General features: G+C 38.8%; 1 protein-coding gene across 28 annotated transcripts in view; it reads right to left on the reverse strand.

Annotated features, from left to right (window-relative positions):
* Positions 1–18,290: 18,290 nt before the first annotated feature.
* LOC103697274 (MBOAT (membrane bound O-acyl transferase) family protein) overlaps positions 18,291–21,698 on the reverse strand; it is a 34,736-nt gene continuing 31,328 nt past the window's right edge. For 3 of the 28 annotated variants that reach the window (XM_088719676.2, XM_088719674.2, XM_039133809.3), the window contains 4 exons: positions 21,185–21,262; positions 19,196–19,271; positions 19,069–19,118; positions 18,429–18,986 (listed from right to left, as the gene is read on the reverse strand). In XM_088719676.2, coding sequence (XP_088575802.2) covers positions 18,945–18,986; positions 19,069–19,118; positions 19,196–19,271; positions 21,185–21,262 — 246 coding nt within the window. In that variant the 3' untranslated portion in view covers positions 18,429–18,944. Of the gene's footprint in view, positions 18,987–19,068; positions 19,119–19,195; positions 19,308–21,184; positions 21,263–21,698 lie in introns of all 28 variants that reach the window. The other 25 variants (XR_015977012.2, XR_015977016.2, XR_015977019.2 and 22 more) reach the window with 19 other exon arrangements.

A 21,698-nucleotide genomic window follows, 5' to 3' on the forward strand; every position in this document is an offset into this window, starting at 1 on the left:
TTTGGCAAAGACGGTTAAGTCTTGAAGAATACACAAAGCACCCGCTCTGATACCACTTGTTGCCCAGAGATGGTCACCCAAGAGGGGGGTGAATTGGGTGTTTTAAAACTTTTTGTCTAATTAAAAGAAAACACACAAGTGTATGTGCTAAAGTAAAAATAAAGTTGTAAGCACAGTCAATCGCAAACACAAGGATTTATAGTGGTTCGGAGCTTCCACTACTCCTACATCCACTCTCCAAACACCTTTAGAAATTTCCACTATAATCAGCGATTACAGTCTGGTAGTTTTTCGAGTGCACTACCCAACTCGTTGTTTTACCCCGGGCTAACAACGAACCCTACAATCCTCCAATTTAACCTAGGCTTGGGACGCCTATCCCTTGTTCCAAGTCCCTTGACTTGAACAAGCACAGTAATCAAATATTTTACAAAGATTTAAAAGCTCTTATGAAAGCAAATATAACAATGAGAAATATCAAAACCGGAAGAACCCTTTTTGCCGTTGGAAGCGTGGGTGATGGTGGTTCTTCCGATGTGGATCACGTTGGCTTGAATGCGAGCTTTGAATGCCGAGTGGGAGTGAGTAGTTGAGCACGAAATCAGATGAAGAAGACTTGAATGCACTTGATTTCTCCTCTTGAAAGCACCAACTCCCTTGAACCTCTTTTTCTTTCTTCTCTCTTGAATGATCTTGTGTTTGGTTGTGAGAAGTTGTTTGAAGGCACTTAAAAGCTCCTTTTTATAGCCCTACAAGCAATAGATCCGTTAGACACAAAAATATAGCCGTTTGAAATTCAAACAAACCTGCAAAAGTGTGTCAGTCGCGTCCCAGGCGCTCCGGAGATGTCTCCGCTTGAACGCGAGACATCTCGGCTGTATAAAAATTCTTTTGATGATGTTGGAGTCGACTCGGCGCTTTCTGGGGACGACTCCGAAGAAGAACAGCTTGACCTTTTGTTTTTCTATTTTTCTGAGAGAGTCGGCTCGGCACTTTACGGGGACGTCTCGGGATGTTTGCGCTTTTTGCATGGGGACGACTCCGCGACGTCGGGGACGACTCCGCAGTTTTATCAACGAAAAACACGTCCTCTGGAATCCCTGAGAGAGTCGGCTCCGCGCTTTCCGGGGACGTCTCGGGATGTTTGTCCTTTATGCGTGGGGACGACTCCGCGTCCTTCGGAGACGACTCGCGCGCATCCTTTGAAATCGGCCTTTCTGCCGTCTCTGAGAGAGTCGACTCCGCAGAGTCGGGAGTCGACTCCGACCCTGCGAGATGCCTCGGCAGGTGCTGGGGACGTCTCCAGACGTGCCAGTTCTTCCTCTACGTGCCAGAGACGTCTCTGGGACAAACCAGAGACGTCTCGGCTGCCCCTGATCTGTTTTCTTCATCTCAAAAAAATCTTCAATAAATCCTTGAAAAATATGGAAACATGCCTTGACAATTCTTAACAATATTCTTAGTTAAACATCTGAATTCCTCAAATAAATTGTTAATATAAAGGGAATTATACTCTTGTGTTTTGTATTCATCAAAATCCATTAGGGGGTCAACAGTCATGTCTTATTTTGAGTCATCTAGTTAAAAAAAAATATATGTTGTATGAATGTTTTGTATCTTGAAGAAACTAATGACTTTCCTTCAAGAAAAAAAAGATTTTGCTAATAATGCAGGATCTATGAGCAAGAAATGAGAGATTTCAACTTGAAGGACACCTCCTCGTAAGGTACAATAAACATTCACATGCAAACAAGAAAGAGGATCTTCTTCAGCCAAAAACTTTACACTTAAGAAATCTAGTAGGTATTTGACTTGAAGAATGCAGAATGAATCGGTAACTTCAAATACCTCTCTTGTAAATTAACTGAGCAAAGTCAATAACTTAAATCTAATTGTGGTATGATTAAAGTCTTTAATTACTAATTTTTTGATATCATGCCTATAGATGTATTGACTAACTTATGCTTTTGGAAATTATTTTATGGTTTGCCTAAATTGAAATATACCGTTGCCTATGTAATGCATAACCATGAAATACACAAGTTTATGCTTCAAATTTTGATTTAAAATAACTTGTGATAAACTATGAATTCTTGGGCATAATTAAAATATTGTTTGCATGATATATATCTATATGATATATTAGATTATTTCTTTATTCTGCTCTTTCATGTAAATTACTTGAGACTAACAAAAAGAGAGAGAGATAAAGAAAAGAAAATGAGCATTATTCAAGGAAAGTAAAAGCAAATACTCCAATCTTAAGGAAAAGCAAAACAAGCATAATATATTCGGCACATTTGTGAGACTTGTGTGAGCATTCTTTTGGAAGGAATAAAATCCGTAATTAATTATATTTAACCAGGAAGAGTTTGGAGTGAATATTTTTAAAGAGAACGGTTTAACCTTTCTATATTGCTCATCATAGGAATGGTATCAAGAGGGAGGCTAGTGGTAGTACCTCGTGCCCCTTCCAACTTCACTGGATAGGGAGCAAATAGAATATAGAGCATAGAAAAGTAAAATCGAAAAACAAATGAAGATAATCAAAATGTTCATTGAGTGGTTAAAGAAAGAAATTAAAAAAAAAGAGAATGAATGACAAATAAATGAAAATATATAAGAAGGTTGTGAAAAACCAAATAAAGTTTCAATCACTTGAAAACACACCTTAAGGATAAAATCAGTGCTAAATTGTATTTAAAAAGGAGAAATTTTATTTGAAAAGAATTGATTTTGATCCTTGACATACTTATTTTTAATACTTTAATGGTATACATACTATGTTTCGCATGTGGCATGATGTTTTGAATTGTGAGTTTTCAATATTTAGATAAATTGAGGATCTTATTCAAGTATAATTTGTAATGCTCTATGCCTAGATAATTTAATTGAAACATGTTTCCACCAACAACAACATCATTTTGTTTTAGTAAATATCTTCTAAAAAAATAAAATAAAAAAAACAATCTGAATTTACAAATTAGGCAGAATGAATTAATTTTGATTTATCTTCCATTTTGCCTAACATTGGTACATAATATTCTGATACATGTTAAAATGTCTTCCAATTTGTACCAAAACTCAATATTAAAAATAAAGATTCTGAATGTGCTCTGATGTGCTTGAAATATGTATTTTCAGTCTTAATGACTTAAGATGAGCTACAATGTAGAAGATACATATCTCAAATTATGAATTTTGAAAGCCTTCTTGAAAATTCTTATGAAGTTCAGAATATGACCTAGTATAAAAGTTTAAACTCCATATAAAATGCTTATATCTTTACATTTTTGAAATTTTCATTTTATGCTTCAAAGATTGCATCATGCTGAAGAATAATTTACTATGATTCTTAGATAAAAACTACAGCTTAAGAAAAATAGAATTAATTTTGATATTTTGGTTGTTTGCTCCGATACGCATCTGAAACATATCATTTTTTATCTTGTAAGTATACTGAAATTGGTCTAAATGATGTATTTTTCAATGATCTTGATTGCGAACAAATGTTTCTAAACATATGATGTTATTTTGATATTAAAAAGATTTGTCATGCTTCATATATACATTGCTGAAAAACTATGACTAAGAAATTAATATTTTGAATATACACTCCTGCATAATTAAATGCTTCTATCATTAAAAAGAAAAGCTATTTTTAAGAAGAGAGTTAATGATCCTAAAGCTTAAAATATTTCAACTCACTTCAATAATTCTTATAGGAAAGAAAATGTAATTACTTTTGAAATAAATTTGAGCTTCAAAAGAATTATTTTCTGATTAATATTTTCATACATATTCAAAAAAAAAGAGGAAATATAATTTATTCTTGAAAGATTAAAAAGAGTGATTGCTATAAATTTTGAAAAATTCTAGATCACTCTGCATTCTTGATATTATAGAAGAACAAAAAAAAGGTTTGAAAGAAAATGCATCTTTTGAGGGAGAGCTTTAAATACTCAATCTCTTTATTGAAAATTATCTTCAAACTCTAAACTCTCAAATGGAATGATTAATTAAGGGGGAGAAAGAAAATTTCAGAGGGAGAGATTATATAGAACTTAATCGTGTAAATTCACAACTAAAGATGAGAGAAAGAATACTAAATGTAAAGTGGTATTAAACTTTGTGCTTCATTGAATATCTTTTGAAAGTTGGATTTTCATCTATATTCATCAGTAAATCATTTGTTTCTGAAAATTAATTGAAAAGAATTCCATCTGTCTTAGTATCGAAAATTTATCTTGGAATCTACTTATGAGTTCTTATTCGGTTGCACTTTAGTATTTCAATCATAAACCAATTCATTTTAATTGATTTTGATGCTATGATCTTTAAAGGAGTAAACTAAAGTCTTTAAAAGAGCTCTAAAAGAACTTTCAAAGCCTTGAATTTTATATATCCTACATTGCATAAATTCATGTTTTGGTATCTATGCCCCAATACTTTTATATCATGAAAGAACTTTGGAGTCATTAAGAATTAAGGATTCAACATAATCTTATGTTTTTCGAGTATATAAGTTTTGATCTTTATCTGCTCTTAACTATACTCTGAAAATTAATTAGATTGCTCTCATCTTGCTATATACTTAATATATTAAAAAAAAAGATGTTGAATTTTCATTCGCGTCTTCTTTGAATATTATTCTTGATACTTCTTGAAATAACTTGAAAAAGATTCCACCTACACTTGATTTGAAAACTATCTTTGGAATCTATATTTAGAGATCTCTTCTGGCTCACATCTTAAATGTCTCATTTTTAAAGCCAAACTTTTCATCCTTGATTTTGATGTGATCCAATCATAATTTTAAAACTATCTTAATTAGCTCTGATCTATACTCATTATCTTGCCCTGACAGTATTGCCTTGAGTCACATAATTCATATTCTTGCAATAATTTGGCATTCAATGAATGAAATATTGTCTTGTGCTTAATATTTCATTATTTTGTAATCTTTTTGATATTTCAAAAAGAAAAAGAAATATCTGAGTATATGCTCATAATGTTTTATGTTTTGAATTGAATATCAATCAGCTTAGATTGAAATATGTTGATTATGTTAAAGCTGATTAACTCTAAAAGCATTATCATGAAGTGTGTTCTTAAAGTGTCTCCTAGATTATGTATTTGTTTTGACATGTATTTGCTCTTTGTAGTAGTTTGTGCTTTTGGCATAGATGAAATACAATACTTCTCTTGAGCTATGATCTTTGTGATTGTCATTACAATGCTATCCATTTCATTATTATTCATTCTTTTTGATGATGACAGAAAGGGAGAGAAAATATAAAGAGAAATTAGAAGCAAATTCTATAAGAAAAATAGTATAGGGGAGAAAATCTAAAAGGTATATATTGCATACTTAAGGAGGAGACATGTATTATACACTTAAGGGGGAGACAATTGACAAAGAGAAAATCTGAATCTGGCACATGATCATAGAGATTTTTCTTCCCTCGATACATAGCTTGAAACTCTTGCTTTAAGGGGGAGCAAAGCTAAAATTCATTAGGCATTCTACTTGGATAAGATAGGTTCATTGATACATTCTCTAAATTAGACTATTTGAAACTTTTACACCAAAAGCATTTTCTATACATTAAACCTTACTTCTCACATGAATATCAATTTGCTTATACTCAATGTTTTGTAATCATCAAAAAGGGGGAGATTGAGGATCCTAGTGTTATTTTGATGCTTACAAATTCATTGAGGCCATATGGAAGTGCTAATTCTATTAACTCAATTAATCCAGTACATAAATGAGTAAGGAAGAAATATTCGATACATCATTGATAAATGACACCCTCGATACATTCACGATACATTAAGAATATATGGTCAAAACCACTCTCAAGAATTGATAACGAGATATAATTTGTAATAGAGAATGGTAGAAAGCTCAAGAATCCATTTTGGCAAAGTTTCACGTTAAAAATTTAAAAATACTTAAAAGGGCAATTCGATAATTGCTACTATTAAGGGTATGAAACTCTATTGTGCCATGCATCGTAATTTGCTTGAAATATCATATTGTTGTTTCAATGTGCATAACTAACCTTCAAAGTGCAGAAAAACATGGTTAGAGTCGACCCCAATTAGTTTGGAGTCGACCCCGATACATTTGGCACGCTTGGAACGAAGTGGCACGCCTTTGGAACACTTGGCACAGAGTAGGAGTCGACCATAGAAGAGATGGAGTCGACCCTGGCACGTTTTAGAAACATTCTAGCACATTCTAGCATTTATAGCACGGATGAACCGTACTTGGGTCGACCCAAGTGAAAGTTGAGTCGACCCCATCTTCAAGCCTAAAGAAAACAAGTCTCTGGAATTTCTGAGAGGGTCGACCCTAATGTAACTTGAGTCGACCCAACCTTGAGTCGACCCCCAAAAAGAGTTGAGTCGACCCCAGTAAAAAACGGCTGAAATATAAGGTTTTGTGTTTCCTGAGAGGGTCGACCCCAATATAGCATGAGTCGACCCCAGTGAAAGTTGGGTCGACCCCAGTGAAAATTGAGTCGACCCCAAGTCTGATGAACAGTGGTTTGAGTCGACCCCAGGAAAGTTTGGGTCGACCCAAGTACGGGCAGAAGCATAACGGCTAGTTGTGCAGAAGTGCTTTTTGGACTCCCAACGGCTATAAACGCTAGTTTCTTCAATCCAACGGTCAGGAAGGACTATTTGGAGGTTGGAGAAGTATTTAAGAGGGAGTATTCATCAGAGGAAGCAAGCTTTTGAAAATCATCAAGTCCATTCAAGAGAAAATCCTAGCAAGGCAAGCTTCATTCAATTGCTTCATTCAAGAGCCAAAAGAAAGTGGTTGAGCAGATTCCAAGAGACATTAAGAGCTCCACCAATCCTTGAAGAGTGAAGCAATCTTGACAAAGAAGAGAAGTGCCTTATTAAAGCGATAACTATATTCTAAACTCTTCTTTGTAGCTTATAATTATTTTATTTGCTCATTTAGGAGCTTTAGATCCTTGTTCTTTATTCTTGTTGTAAGGTTTGTTGGTAAGCCCGTAAAACCAACATTATAGGTTTGTTGGTGAGCCCGTAAAACCAACGGTATAGGTTTGTTGGTGTGCCCGTAAAACCAACGGTGTAGGTTGTCAGTGAGCCCGCAAAACCAACATAGGTTATTGGTGATCCCGAAAAACCAAATTGTAAAGGTTCGTTGGTGAGCCCGTAAAACCAACATAGGTTCTTGGTGATTCCGGAAAACCAAAGTGTAAAGATTTTTGGATTGTGAGCCCGGAAAATAATCCAACTGTAATCCGAGGGATTATAGTGAATTCCTAATGAAAGGCTTGGGGAGTGGACGTAGGTGCTTGAGGTGTACCGAACCACTATACGTTGTCTTGTTTGTGTTGTGCTTGTTCTTGTATTTATTCTTGCTTTATATTTGATTCTTGCTCTAGGGTAAGTTCACACAAGTAACTTAAGAAAGCTTCCACCGCACTTAACTAAGAAAACATTTAAAGCACCAAAAATTCAGAAAAACCCAATTCTCACGGAAGAGGTATGGTATGCCCAGCACGTGGAGGATCCGTTGAGAGTGTCCGTTGTCTCGGTAGGGAGCACACCCCCCCCCCCCTCTTGGGTTGTCACCTTGGGCAACACCAAGGAATTTGCTCGAGGTTACTCCGAATGCGCACTTGGCAGGGTTGAGTTTCATTCGATACTTCCTGAGTATGCAAAATGTCTCATTGAGGCCGGCCACATGGTCCTCTGATGTCCGATTCTTCACCAGCATGTCGTCCACATAGACTTCCATGTTTCGGCCTATTTGATTTTTCAAGATCTAGCTGACCAACCTCTGGTATGTTGCTCCGGCATTTTTCAACCCAAAAGGCATCACTTTGTAGTAATAAATACCCTTGTCGATGATAAAGGTCGTCTTCTCCTCGTCTTCTAGTGCTATTCCGTTTTGATTATATCCCGAGAAGACGTCCATGAAGGTCAGAAACTGGTGTCTCGAGGTAGAGTCCACAAGCTGATCAATGCTGGAAAGTAGAAAGTTGTCCTTTGGGCAGACTTTGTTCAGGTCGGTGTAGTCCACGCAAATGCGCCACTTCCCATTAGCTTTCTTCACGAGGACCACATTGGCGAGCCAATCTGGATAGGAGACCTTCCGGATGAAGCCGACCTCGAGAAGTTTGTCCACTTCCTCGGCCGCTGCCTGCTATCATTCCGGGGCGGAGCCCCGTTTCTTCTGCCGCACAGGTTTGCAGGTCGGTTTCACCTGGAGTCGGTGAACCATGACCTCGGGATCTATTCCCGGCATGTCGGCGGGCGACCAGGCAAAGACGTCCATATTAGTCCGCAGGAACTCGATCAGGTGGTTTCTTTTGCAGGCGCTCAGGCCAGAGCCGACCTGCACGGTTAGCTCTAGGCAGTTTTCTTTTAATGGAATTTGGGTAAGAAGCTCACTAGGCTCTATCCGTTCCTTCCGGAGGTCGTTCTGTACCTCCAAGGTTTCGATGGGCAGCGTCTGATCTGACGTTTTGGTTGACGCCTCGGCCGGTTGCTCCCCTTGGCTTGGTGCTTTGGCCGGTTGCTTTGCTTTGTGAATCGCCATATAGCACTGCTTAGCTATTGACTGGTCCCCACGAACTTCGCCTACTCCTTGGTCGGTAGGAAACCGCATGAACAGGTGATAAGTCGAGACCACAGCTCGGAGGGCATTAAGCCCTGGTCATCCAAGAATGGCGTTGTAGGCCGAAGGCAAACGGACCACAAGAAAATCCATCCTCACAGTACTTTCTTGGGGGGCGAGCCCAAGAATGGCGTTGTAGGCCAAAGGCAAACGAACCACAAGAAAATCCGTCCTCACAGTACTTTCTCGGGGGGCGAGCCCAACCGTGACCAGAAGGCTGACCTCGCCCTCAACCGGGACCGAATCCCCGGTGAATCCGACCAGTGAAGCATTCATTCTCCGAAGCTGGCTTTCTGTCATCCCCATTTTTTGATAGGCATCGTAGTACAAAATATTTGCCGAGCTTCCATTATCGACTAAGACGCGCTTTACATCAAACTTATTTACAATCATGGAGATGACCACAGCGTCATCATGAGGAGTCTCAACTCCTTCCAAATCCTCGTTCGAGAATGAGATAGCTTCGGAGGTGCGCGGGCGCTTCGGAGGAATCCTTCCCCTGACTGGTTCTTCGATTGAGCTTCCTCCGCCGATAGTATTGATGGTGCCGGCAATAGGCCTATTGTCATTTGGATCTTTAGGCAGAGCGGCATTTTCTACTGGCCTTCTTTCCTCGCGCCGGTTCCGCACAAATCGGTTAAGTACTCCGAGGCGGATGAGCACCTCGATCTCGTCCCGTAGCTGAAAGCAATTATCCGTGTCGTGGCCATGGTCCTGGTGGCAGCGACAGTACTTCCTAGATTGCGCCGAGCTCCTGTATCCCGCATCGAGGGTGGAGGTCAGAAGTAGTCTCGGCCTTCTATCTCCATTAGAATTTTCGCCTGGGGAACATTGAGGGGAGTGTAGTTCTCGTACTTCCCCAAAGGCATTCGTGGCTTCGGCAGAGATCTCGGTCGAGGCGGGGACTTTGGTCGAGGCTGTCCCCGCTGTCGGGGTGGACTCCTTAGCCGAGGCAGGTTCTCGTCTCTGCGGGGAGACGGGCTTTTCGGACAGCCGCGCTCCTCGTTGCGTCTTTTCTGCTTCTTTAAGGCCTGCTCGGTCGCGCCCCGCCTGGAGGCGATACCCTCTTCGGCCTTCGCATACTTCCGAGCTCGGACCAACATCTCGGTGAAGTCGGCGGGTGAGGATGATAGTGTTATTTTAATGATTAACAAGCAATAATCAAGAGTATGTTATAAGTTAATTCGATACTTCATTTATAAGTCTGTTACTCTCAGTATATTTGTATAACAAGTTAAAGATGCATTTCATTGTTTACTTGGATGAATCTAACCTTGAGTTGCAGCAAAATGTGAATTGAGTCGACCCCAAGGTTGATTGGGTCGACCCCGGGGCATCAAGAAAGCATTTGGCACACTTCTGCAAAAATGGCACAGATGAACAGTAAGTTGGGTCGACCCAAGGAAAGCATGAGTCGACCCAAACTTCAAGCTTCTCAACAACTTAGAAAAATGGTTCTCTGGAAATACTGAGAGGGTCGACCCAAGATGAAGTTGAGTCGACCCAAGCTTGAGTCGACCCAAACCCTGAGAGGGTCGACCCAAAGGTAATGACAGAACAGATGAAAGAAAAGGTTCTCTGGAAACCCTGAGAGGTTCGACCCAAGAAGAAGTTGAGTCGACCCAACTGAACCTTGAGTCGACCCAAAGAAATGTTGAGTCGACCCAAGTAAAGGAAGGCTGAATTGCAAGGTTCTGTGGTTCTGAGAGGGTCGACCCAAGGAAAGGTTGAGTCGACCCAAATGAAAGTTGGGTCGACCCAAGGACAGGTTGAGCCGACCCAAACACGGGCAGAAGCATAACGGCTAGTTCCGCAGAAGTACTTTTTGTCCTTCCAACAGTGAGTAACGGCTAGTTTTTGAATTCTAACCATTGGAGCTTGTCCAATGGATGAAGGAAACTATTTAAAGTGGCACTATTCATCAGAGAGAATATTCTTTTGCAAAATATCAAAGAGTACACAAGAAAGACAAAGTGCCCTAATCTTCTTCATCCAAGTGCTTCATTCAAGAGTCAAAAGAAAGTGGTTGAGCAGATTCCAAGGGTCATTAAGAGCTCCATCCACCCTTGAAGAGTGAAGCATCCTTGACAAAGAAGAGAGAAGTCACATCAAGCGATAACTATTCTCTAAACTCTTCTTTGTAGATTATATTGTTATATTTGCTCATCTAGGAGCTTAAATCTTCTTACTTTGTTTATTAAACTCCTTGTAAAGGTTAGTTGGTTAGCCCGCAAAACCAACGGAATAGGTTGATTGGGGAACCCGTAAAACCAATTGTAAAGGTTCGTTGGTGAGCCCGGAAAACCAACATAGGTTCGTTGGTGAGCCCGTAAAACCAACATAGGTTTTTGGTGAATCCGGAAAACCAAAGTGTAAAGATTTTTGGATTGTGAGCCCGGAAAACAATCCAACTGTAATCCGCGGGATTATAGTGAATTCCCAAGGGGTCGCTTGGGGAGTGGACATAGGTGCTAAGGAGAGCACCGAACCACTATACTTCTTGTTGTTTGTATTGTGATTTGTTTAATTCCACTAACTCATCATTTAACATAAGTAGGATAGTTAAAATTAAGAGAAACCAATTCACCCCCCCCCCCCCTCTTGGCTTGTCACCTTGGGCAACAAGTGGTATCAGAGCAAGGTGCTCCAATAGTACTTATTGATCTCACAATCAAGAGTTAAAGATCATGACAACCCAAGTGGAATGTTCTATGAGTGAGGGGCAATCCACAAATAGACCTCCTCTATTTAATGGCACAAACTACACATACTGGAAAGCTAGGATGAGGATATTCATTAAAGCTTTAGACTATGAATTATGGTACATCATTACTAGAGGACCTCACACACCCACACTTAATATAGAGGGCACTATCATACCCAAACCAGAAATGGATTGGAATGAAAGTGATAGAAGATTGGCACAGTTAAATGCAAAAGCAATTAATGTACTTTACTGTTCATTAGATGTAAGTGAATTTAATAGAATATCTACTTGCATCTCCGCAAAAGAAATTTGGGACAAACTTGATGTCACTCATGAAGGGACTAATCAAGTTAAGGAGTCAAAAATAAACATATTAGTACATAAGTATAAATTGTTTAAAATGGAATCCACTGAGTCCATAACTGATATGTTTACTCGTTTTACTGAAATTATAAATGGGCTTAAGAGTTTAGAAAAGTCTTATACTAACTCTGAATTGGTGCGAAAAATTCTCAGGTCTCTACCAAGAGTTTGGGAGGCCAAGGTAACTGCAATTCAGGAAGCTAAGGACCTCAACACATTGCAATTAGAGGAACTTCTAGGATCACTCATGACCCATGAGTTGACCATGAGGCAAAATTCAGAAGATGAGGTCAAGAGAAAAAAGCCCATTGCCCTAAAGTCTACCACCCCTAAACAACAAACTAAGTCGGAAGATTCAGATGATGATGATGAATTTGATGAAGAAGGAATGGCTATGCTTGGAAGAAAATTCAGAAAGTTTATGAGAGGTAAGAATAGATTTTATAAAAAGAAACCCTTCTTCAAAGGTAGCTCAAGCAAAGAAAAGGGTAAGGACAAAGAAAAGGAAAAAAGAAACTCCTATTTGTTATGAGTGTAACAAACCCGGGCATTATAAGATAGATTGCCCAGAATTGAAATGGATGGCAAGAAAACTGAAAAAGAAGAACTTCATGGCTGAATGGAGTGAAAGTGAGGAGTCAAGTTCAGAAGAGGAAGATCATCAAGAGACGGCCCAAATGTGTCATATGGCCAATGACGATGAGGTAGATTCTGAACTTGAATGTGATTTTACTATTGATGAATTACATGATGCATTCTTAGAACTCATGGAAGAACATAGAAAACTAATCAATAAAAATAAAGTTCTAAAAGAAGAAAATCAATCTCTTGTCAAAGATAAGTTAAAACTATCTCATAACTATGAAACATTAAGTAGGAAACTTACAAATGAAACCAAGAATCTAATTGCTGAAAATGTCAAGTTAAAAGAAGATGCTGAAAAATATAAATCCTTAGTAGATAAGTTTACACTTAGTTCTACCAAATTAAATTTGATTCTTGATAGTCAAAAAGCTGTATATGATAAGGCTGGATTAGGATATAAAACAAATAGGAAACAAAAATACTTAAAGAACATTTTTGTAAAAGCTAAAAATGAAAATATTACTTGTCATTGCTGCAATAAATTAGGACATAAAGCATATGAATGTAACTATAGAAAGTCCAGTCAAAACAAATTGAGTAATAATCATAAGATCAAATTAAGAAAGTTTGGGTTCCAAAAGGAACATCAAGTACTAACCCTAAAGGACCCAACATAGTTTGGGTACCTAAAGCTCTTTCTTGATCTTTATTGCAGGGGTGTCTTGCAGCTAATAAAGAGGAAAAACGATGGTATCTAAATAGCGGCTGTTCAAGACACATGACCGGTGACGTAGACCAATTTGTCACCTTGGAATCTAAGAAGGGTGGATTAGTAACCTATGGAGACAATGGTAAAGGATATATCATTGGAAAGGGTAAAATTTTCATTACTCCATCTATTTTCATAAAAAATGTCTTATTAGTTAAGGGTTTGAAATATAACCTACTTAGCATAAGTCAATTTTGTGATAAAGGATTTAAAGTCACATTTGAAGCATCAGTATGCATAATCACAAATCCTAAAGATAATAGCATTGTACTTGTAGGACAAAGGCAAAGAAATATTTACATGGTAGATCTTCATGACTTAGGCAAGAAAAATGGATTATGCTTAATTACTAATGAAAAAAAGAAAAATGAAACAAGTTGGCTTTGGCATCGTAGACTAGGACATGCTAGTATGGAATTAATATCAAAACTAGTCAAGAAGGAATTAATAAAAGATGTGCCAAAATTGATTTTTGAAAAGGACAAAATCTGTGGACCATGCTCATTGGGAAAACAAACTAAATCATCCTTCAAATCAAAGAATATAGTATCAACAACTAGGCCTTTTGAACTCATACACATGGATCTATTTAGATCCACTAGAACTGCGAGTCTAGGAGGGAAGAAGTATGGACTAGTTATTGTAGATGATCTTTCAAGATATACATGGGTTTCATTTTTGGCACATAAGAATGAAGCATTTTCAGAATTCTTGAAACTTTATAATAATATCATAAATGAAAAGAAGCTCACCTTAGTAGCAATTCGAAGTGATCATGGTACTGAATTTGAAAATCAACACTTTGAAGAATTTTGTAATAAAAATGGTATTTCACATCAATTTTCAGCACCTAGAACGCCTCAGCAAAATGGGGTTGTTGAAAGAAAAAACAGGACATTGGCAGAAATGGCACGCACGATGTTGTGTGAGTCAAATCTTCCATGCGCATTAATTGTTGAGTGAGCCGAAGACCAGTGGAGGCCATGCGCATTAATTGTTGACAGTAGTAGCAGGGCGTGGTCCTTGGTCGAGCTGCAGAAGGATGTGACCGCTGTAAGTGGATAGCGAGGTCGGACTTCCGAGGTCGAGGATGCTGAGGTCGGGTACCTAGGTCGGGAGTCTCGAAGTCGAGCGCTTGGCCAGGCGCCAAGTCGAGAGTCTTGAGGTCGGGTTTCCAGTTGGGCATCTTGAAGTCGAACGCCTCAAGGTCGGGCGCCAGGTTGGACGCCCTCAGGTCGGGCGATTCCAGGTCGGACGCCCGTCACGTGCCGGCAATGCGTTCATGCATTTTTGGGGCGATCTGCTTTTCCCCCAACAATATGCAACTCTAATAGGTAAAGTTAAATGTTTTGATGGGGCCTTCTCAAGTTAAATACGCATAGCCTCTGTATAGCAATATTTTCCCTATAATGCATTTTTATTTCAGGATATAAATGCAAAAATCCCAACAAAAAGGGGTGATAGCATCATACAAAACATAGCATTTTGCACAATGATATTTGCCCTATAATGCGTTTTGACTTGCCGGATATATGGCTTGTTTGGTTCGCGGAAAAAGGAAGAGAGAAAGTGTGGTTCACAGGAAAGTAATGAGATGCCTTTTGTTTGGTTGGAGTTTTCAAAGGGAAGAGACTGGAAAGTTGTATTTTTCATGGGAATATGATTCTCATGTTTTATGAAAAAGTTACTTTTCCGTGAGCCGAAAATCACTCTATTTTTATTTTTTTTCCAAAAAGGCCCTTCAGCATTAAAAAAGCATTAAAGACTTAATTTTTATTAAGGGTATAATAGAAATTACGCAACTTTTTCAAAAAAGTGGATAATCAACCAAACATAAGCACTCTGAAAATCTCACTTTTTCATGGTCAACCAAACATGCCAAAAGTACTTTTCTATACATTCTCTTTTCAAAAATCTGCTTCTCAGAAATCATATTTCTAGGAGGAAAAATACTTCTCGCTAACCAAACGAGACCATTAATGCAAAAATCCCAACAAAGAAGGGTAGCAGTGGATCGACTTTGGGACACAATCAAGTATAGATAGCAACATTCAAAACCTAGATATGTACTGGACTCAAAACTGGTAAAAAGGTCGAGACATCTCAACCTATACCTATCCACAGGTCATTTTGGATAACCCAATTTTGATCTTAATCTAATCTATTTTGCAAGGCTCAAATCCTAAAAGACTTAACTTGTCAAATCTAACTTTTACTATTCTTTCAGTCTGATTTTCAAAATAATCTAAACATATAGTATTAAAACAAGCACCAGTCACTCAATAAAATCTTATTCAAGATTATAACAACCCAGCCAGATCATGTCAATCAAAATAGAATTCAGCCCCTTCGACCGGGGTCGGGTCAGAGTTTTGACCCATATCCAATACATTTAAGGTCAGGTCAAAAAATATGACCTACACCCTAAAAAATCGTCGACCCAAACCCCACCTAAATATGGTTTGGGTCCGGTCAGGTTCTTGGGTCCAGTCAATTTTTGCCACCCCTGCCAATAATATTGTGAGACAAGTGAGTTTGGAACTTTGAATCCTCTCTAGCCTCATATAACATTTCCACACCCATCACTGCAGGATATATGGGCAGCTGGTGATGTGGGAAGTGAACCCCTCCAGCTTAGTTGCAAAGTGGATGACTGCCAGACTAAAATCTGCAAGCTGTGAACTGATAGAATCTTATCTTGAATGTCTAAGAAGGCACAAATGTATTAGATTACTGTATTTCATTTCCTCTGCTTTCCGGCATCTTATAGCGCTTTTGTTCTCTTTTAGGTCTTGCAGGACAAAATCATGTTAGAGCTTAGTCTCCTATTGTTACGGGGGAACTCAGCCACCATGCCCCACGTGACCAGCACGCGCACCCTAGAAGACTACAGCTGCCCCTTGATCCAGTAACCCGACCCCGAGTCGGATATCTTCGGCCTCGCAGCCCGACCCCGAGTCGGCTGCCCCTTGATCCAGTAGTCCGACCCCGAGTCGGATATCTTCGGCTTCGCAGCCCGACCCCGAGTCGGCTGCCCCTTGATCCAGCAATCCGACCCCGAGTCGGTAATCTCTCGACAACGACAGGCTGTTCCCCTGAAGCACGCCGCGACCCTCTGCTCCACTACTCCCTGCAACGGTCGTATCCGGCGCTGCTCCACGATCTCTTGTAACAGCCGTACAAAGCGGAGCTCCACTACGCCCTGTCATGGCCGTACCCAGCGCTACCCCACGACGCCCTGTAACGGCCATGTCAGTGGCAACTCCATCGTGCCACACGATGACCAACCCCCCAGAAGGACCCCCCAGCCTGGTATATATGCGGCTGGGGGGAGAAGGGGGGGTAAGCAAGAACTTCCAGTACATTCTCTTACTTGCTACTATTATCTCTCCTTCTCCTCCAATCTCCTCTGACTTGATCGTCGGAGGGCCCCCACTACCCCAGTGGTGGTGCGAGGCTTGCTTGCAGGTTTCCCGGTGGAAGGTGGAGCGCAATCAACACCAACCAAGGCAACTCAGACGGAATCCCGTTCACACCGCTGTGCCAATCGTTCTCGGTTTGGACCACCAGCAACACCTATGATTCCCAATTCGATGCTCATCGTCTTAAATAACTGAATCGCCTAACAAGGGATCAAGAAGAAGAGGCAATTTGTATAGGACACTAGTTAATAATCTTGCAATCTTGGCAGTGCTTGCTTGTTTGATTTTTTTTTTTTTTTTGGTAACTTCATGTCAGTTCTTGTTACTGAGTGACCTTTGCTGCAGCATTCACTTTGCCAGGACACAATAACCGCAATAGCTCATGATGCATGAATGGCCATGCTAACACATAAAAATGCTTCTATAAAGCAATCTTAATGTTGGATACTTAGCTACAGTCGGCTATCATGAATCGAAATAAACTCATTTATATGGGATCATGAATTCTATACTCTCTTAGCACTTACTGCAATGAAGTTCATGGGGGTAGCACTAGGAAGGATGAATATTATGCTACAGATGCATATATAACACTGGTCAATGCACATGTAAAAATGCTTTAACATTAGTCACAGGAGAAAATTTACTATTGTCCACCAAAATCTGGAGTGCACCACTTGTGAATAAATAAATTCCCTAGTTATAAACTAGAACTAAGTAATCCAGATATTTTCAATTGAGATTAGATCATTTGGCATTTAAGAAAATGCGATAAAAAATATAAACACATTACCACTCGTTCAAGGTTCGGTCAGATGCTGGAAATTTTATAGCATCTTGCTCGATTTGCTTTGTTGGCTCTAACAAGGAGGAAGTTAATTGAAGACCACAATAGGGTACTGCAGTAATGAACTACTAGTATATGGCATCAGTGATAGTTGATTTATTCAAGAAAATGGAGCATTTGGTATATATCAAGATTGTTTGAAGCAAAATTAAAAAATATACTGTCCATTTAATCTATGTACTCTCTTTTTTCTTCTATTTCAAGTATCAACAGGGAGTGTCCGAGGTTGGAATCTGACTTTGCTTTGATTAAGAAGATGGAACAACGAGTGCAACTCCACTGACAGGGCTGGTGTGCCCCATTTTTTGTTTGCAGAGGAAGAAGTGGTTCTCGAACCGGAACCAGAACTCTTGGATCAGCCCGACCCTCACTCTGCAAGCGCACAAGCGCCTATTCGCTCTAGCTTTCTTAGGGCAGCAGTTAGCTCTGTGGTTGACTAAAATCTGAACATGAAAGGCTACTAAAACAGAACACAGAGAGGATGGACATGCAGGGGCCCCGCTCCAAATATTGTAATAGTAGAGATAGCAAGTAGGAAATGTTAGCCAACTAAGATTAATCTTCTCAAATATCTGATGGCTATGGGGGCATATACCTTTCAGGATGATCCCTACATCTCTTTTCATTCTCTTGCATTTTGCAAGAACTTCAATTCATCTAAAACCCCACATTGACCCCATATTCTTTCACCTGACAATGTTAGCTTTTAATGGATTGATAAGTCATCATAGAAACTTAAATTATATGGTTTAGAATAGTAATTAAGCGACCACCCCTAAAATTGTACAGATTTTTAAGTAGAAAAAACTGCTGGGACTAATGTAAGTATCATAAGAATGATACATTTAGCCTGAGAAAAACTTCAGGTGTCAAATAAATTTTCTATGATCTACATTAGTATCGAAAATGAAATCAAAAGCAGGCAATTCTACCACAATTCTAACAGGGATTAGCAGTTAGAGGAGCTAGTAAGATCGTCAATACAAATTGCTTGTCAAAAGAAAGGTAAATACAAATTTGAACCAGAGTGGCTTGCTTGCTTAGTGCGAAGATCTAGATGCATCATGTTTGGGAGTATTTGTAAGTAGAATTGCATTATAAATGACTTCAGTAAATCAGGTCATGGTGATACAGCTATCTCATCATACTTTTTAAAGGTCCCTTAAAGCAAACACTTTCTAGCAACAGATGGTCAAGGCTGTTAGATCAGCGACCAGGTTTGATCCCGCAGCTTGACTAACAAAGATATCTGCAATTTTCAGATTCTAGAATTGAACCAGTAAGTGAATTGCTAAAAAAAAACTGTCTATTCCAATCTTCAATTGCCACAATAGAAGAAGAAAGGCTGTGTAGTTTAACTGTAATTTACCTGCATCAGCAGGAAGCAAGCAGAGTCTCTTGTTCCCATATCTCTCAAGTTCCCAATCAACAAAAGAACCGAGGGCCACAAATCAGTCATCTATATTTTGCCTATACGCCATTTAGAAAAAAAAATCTACTTTAAGCTATTAATTGGTACAAGATGTGTACCTGACATTAGCAGGAGTACCAGTTGAAAAAGTATCAGCCCCAAACAAATCCTATCACTGACAGTTTTTTTCCGCATCACGAATGTGAAACATAAGCTGGAAAAATATTATACTTAGAAAGTCGAAAGACGAAGTATTACACTGATCTTGATGATGAACAAGATAGACAAACAAATACCTTGGTTGCGACATAAAATGATACAAACAAGACAGCTAGAACAGGCAACCCTGTACATCATTAAAAGCATAGCTCTGGTAGGTAAATGCATGTTGAGCTGGAGAAAACTGATGTGCAGTTAACATACCATCCTTTTGAAGAAATCGTGAAATCAACCAATTTATGCCTGATGGTCCTATAACATAACCAATAAGATTTGCAACCTGTTGTTCAACAGGGGATTGTTAGTACCGATGTACCTGAGATTTACCAAGGAACATATTAAATATAGCATCTTAAAGGCTTTTCTTTTCCCTTTAAATACTACATAATCATATACCTTCATAAAACATGCAGAAACAAAAAAAAAGGTTGGTTACAGACATTTGAGGAATTTCCAGCTTATCTTACAAAGAAACCTCAGTTGCTGACTATACAACTGATAAAATCAACAACAGGTTGATATATTGCTTCTTGAAAGAAGATGTAGATCAGTCGCAATAAACTCAGGGATACATTTTCTACATAATCCCCACCCGCTCTCTTTTTCTCTCCCCCTCCCCACTCTAAATCCATTAAATAGAAACATGAGAACAGAGTCGAAGCTGTCTCATGGAAAGGTTATATGGTATGAAGTTCTGAAGAGAATATGCAATAAGATTGATTAGTTTGTAAAGGTGAAGCATATGAAGCTCTTCAGTTGGCACTAATCCAGTAAAAGGGCTTCTATCAGTAAAGCAAAATGATTTTTGTGGCCAGATACAAAGCATGTCGATGTTCAATTGATATTGCAGAGATTTAAGCATAACATGTTAGATATGCTCAATATGCAAGGACGAATTAATCAAATTTGCTGTAGGAATTCCAGATCTTACTTTTCTTTGGTAAGACCACCCAATTTCAATTATCGAAACAGTTTAAATGGAATTGTTTGAATTTTTGTACATGCATGTTCTTTATCCACAGTTCTAAATAATTTGAAGGGGGTAACTGCAGATAAATTTCTCTCATCCTTTTCCGTTTAAACAAGCAAATGGAAAAAGCTGTTGAATGAGCAAGCTCTGTATGAAGAACTTGTGATTAGCTCACTAAGGACTTGCCTGATTAAAACAGCCAGGTTTGATGGTTGAATTTAAGTTTGAAGATAAATGAATTGATATTTTCTACACTTCCTCATGTTTGACCCATTATTAAATACGTATATTATATATTATCTTAGTTATTATTTATAAGCATTTTTTTTAATTTTCACATACTACACACTAGCACAAATTACAATAAGAATGGGGGTGTGTTATCAGCCATCAGTTTTCTGATCCAAGTGTTACAATGTTTACTTGCTAGTGAACCATTTCAACAGTATGTCTAGATCTAACAACAGTGATTAACGTATATACCAAAGCTTTCGCAGCACTAAGGCTATGATCATTCCCTTCCACTGCTTTTGAACAGCGCAGGTTCCACCCAGAATTTACTTAGCAGTGCATAAGCCTGGCTTGAGTTTAATTTAGCAGAGCTTGAGCTTGGCCTCAATTTTAATATGAACAGAGCTCAAGTATGGCTTGGCTCTCTTTAGCTTCTTTTATTTACCACATGGAACCGTATATAGCACACTATGAATTCAAATTTAGAGTAGGATAGAAGGAAAAACATAAATACATTAGATATTGACAAACATGAGCAAACCGATCAAACAAATTAAAGCAGGGCATTCCTTTTAGAGTATGAAAGCTTAAAGGTATATCTACATGGCCCCTGAGGTCTGAAATGCAGCAGCAGAGGTGGTACGGGTCATGCATTGGTATGGCATGTACATCGGTATGCTCTCATATCTGCTCATGGTTTGCCAGCACAGATGGTAACCCATATCAAAATAGGGTCAAGATACAGGGTGACAACTATTGCAGTCTGGAAATTTTTCAAACTTTGATGACACCTCTGCTTGATCATGTTGCTTCTGTAGGTTGGCTACATGTGTGCTAAGTTCCATAAGTAGTTTATAGCAAAACCAGGTTAGATAATGGTAAAGGTCATATGGAAACACTAAGCAGACCTGGAAAAGAAATGATGTTGCATTCATGTGGCCTAAAACAAGAAACCATATGAAGGAAGTCTCCATTATGAAAAGGAAACATACCATTAGGCATGTAATTGTTACTGCACCAGCAATGGCACTAAGTTCACGATGTATGAACATTCCAGAAGCACTGTTTACCTGATCAGAGCAAAAGTTTATCAAGCATTCACTATAAATCTGGCAATGGTATTTAGTTAACCATCAAATCGAATGAAAAAAAGAACTAACTTTAAATATATTTAGTCGGCAGTAAACTGAATATTGCCCAATATGATGCAAGCACTGTCATGTTATACATCAGAAAACTAGGCAACTAAATGGTAAACACTAGCCTCAAATTATGATATGTTTCCTGCAAGCTAAGGATGCAAAGCAGGTTGCCAGGTCTAGGTGCACACTGGCCATCTATAGAGGTAAAATCAAGCAATATTTGAGGCAAGCAAGTTGATGCCATATAATGAAATTATTGTAATCGAGAGTTCAGACAAAAATTAGGTTTATAATTTGTTCCCAGCTTCATGTTTTCAGTCTATTACCCTTCAAGTGCTTTCGGATCCATTATACAACCACGATA

This window comes from Phoenix dactylifera, chromosome 4 (genome assembly GCF_051530095.1).
Source record: "Phoenix dactylifera cultivar Ajwa chromosome 4, Ajwa_hap1_PhDact_Kaust_v1.1, whole genome shotgun sequence".
In the NCBI taxonomy this organism is placed as follows: domain Eukaryota; kingdom Viridiplantae; phylum Streptophyta; class Magnoliopsida; order Arecales; family Arecaceae; genus Phoenix; species Phoenix dactylifera.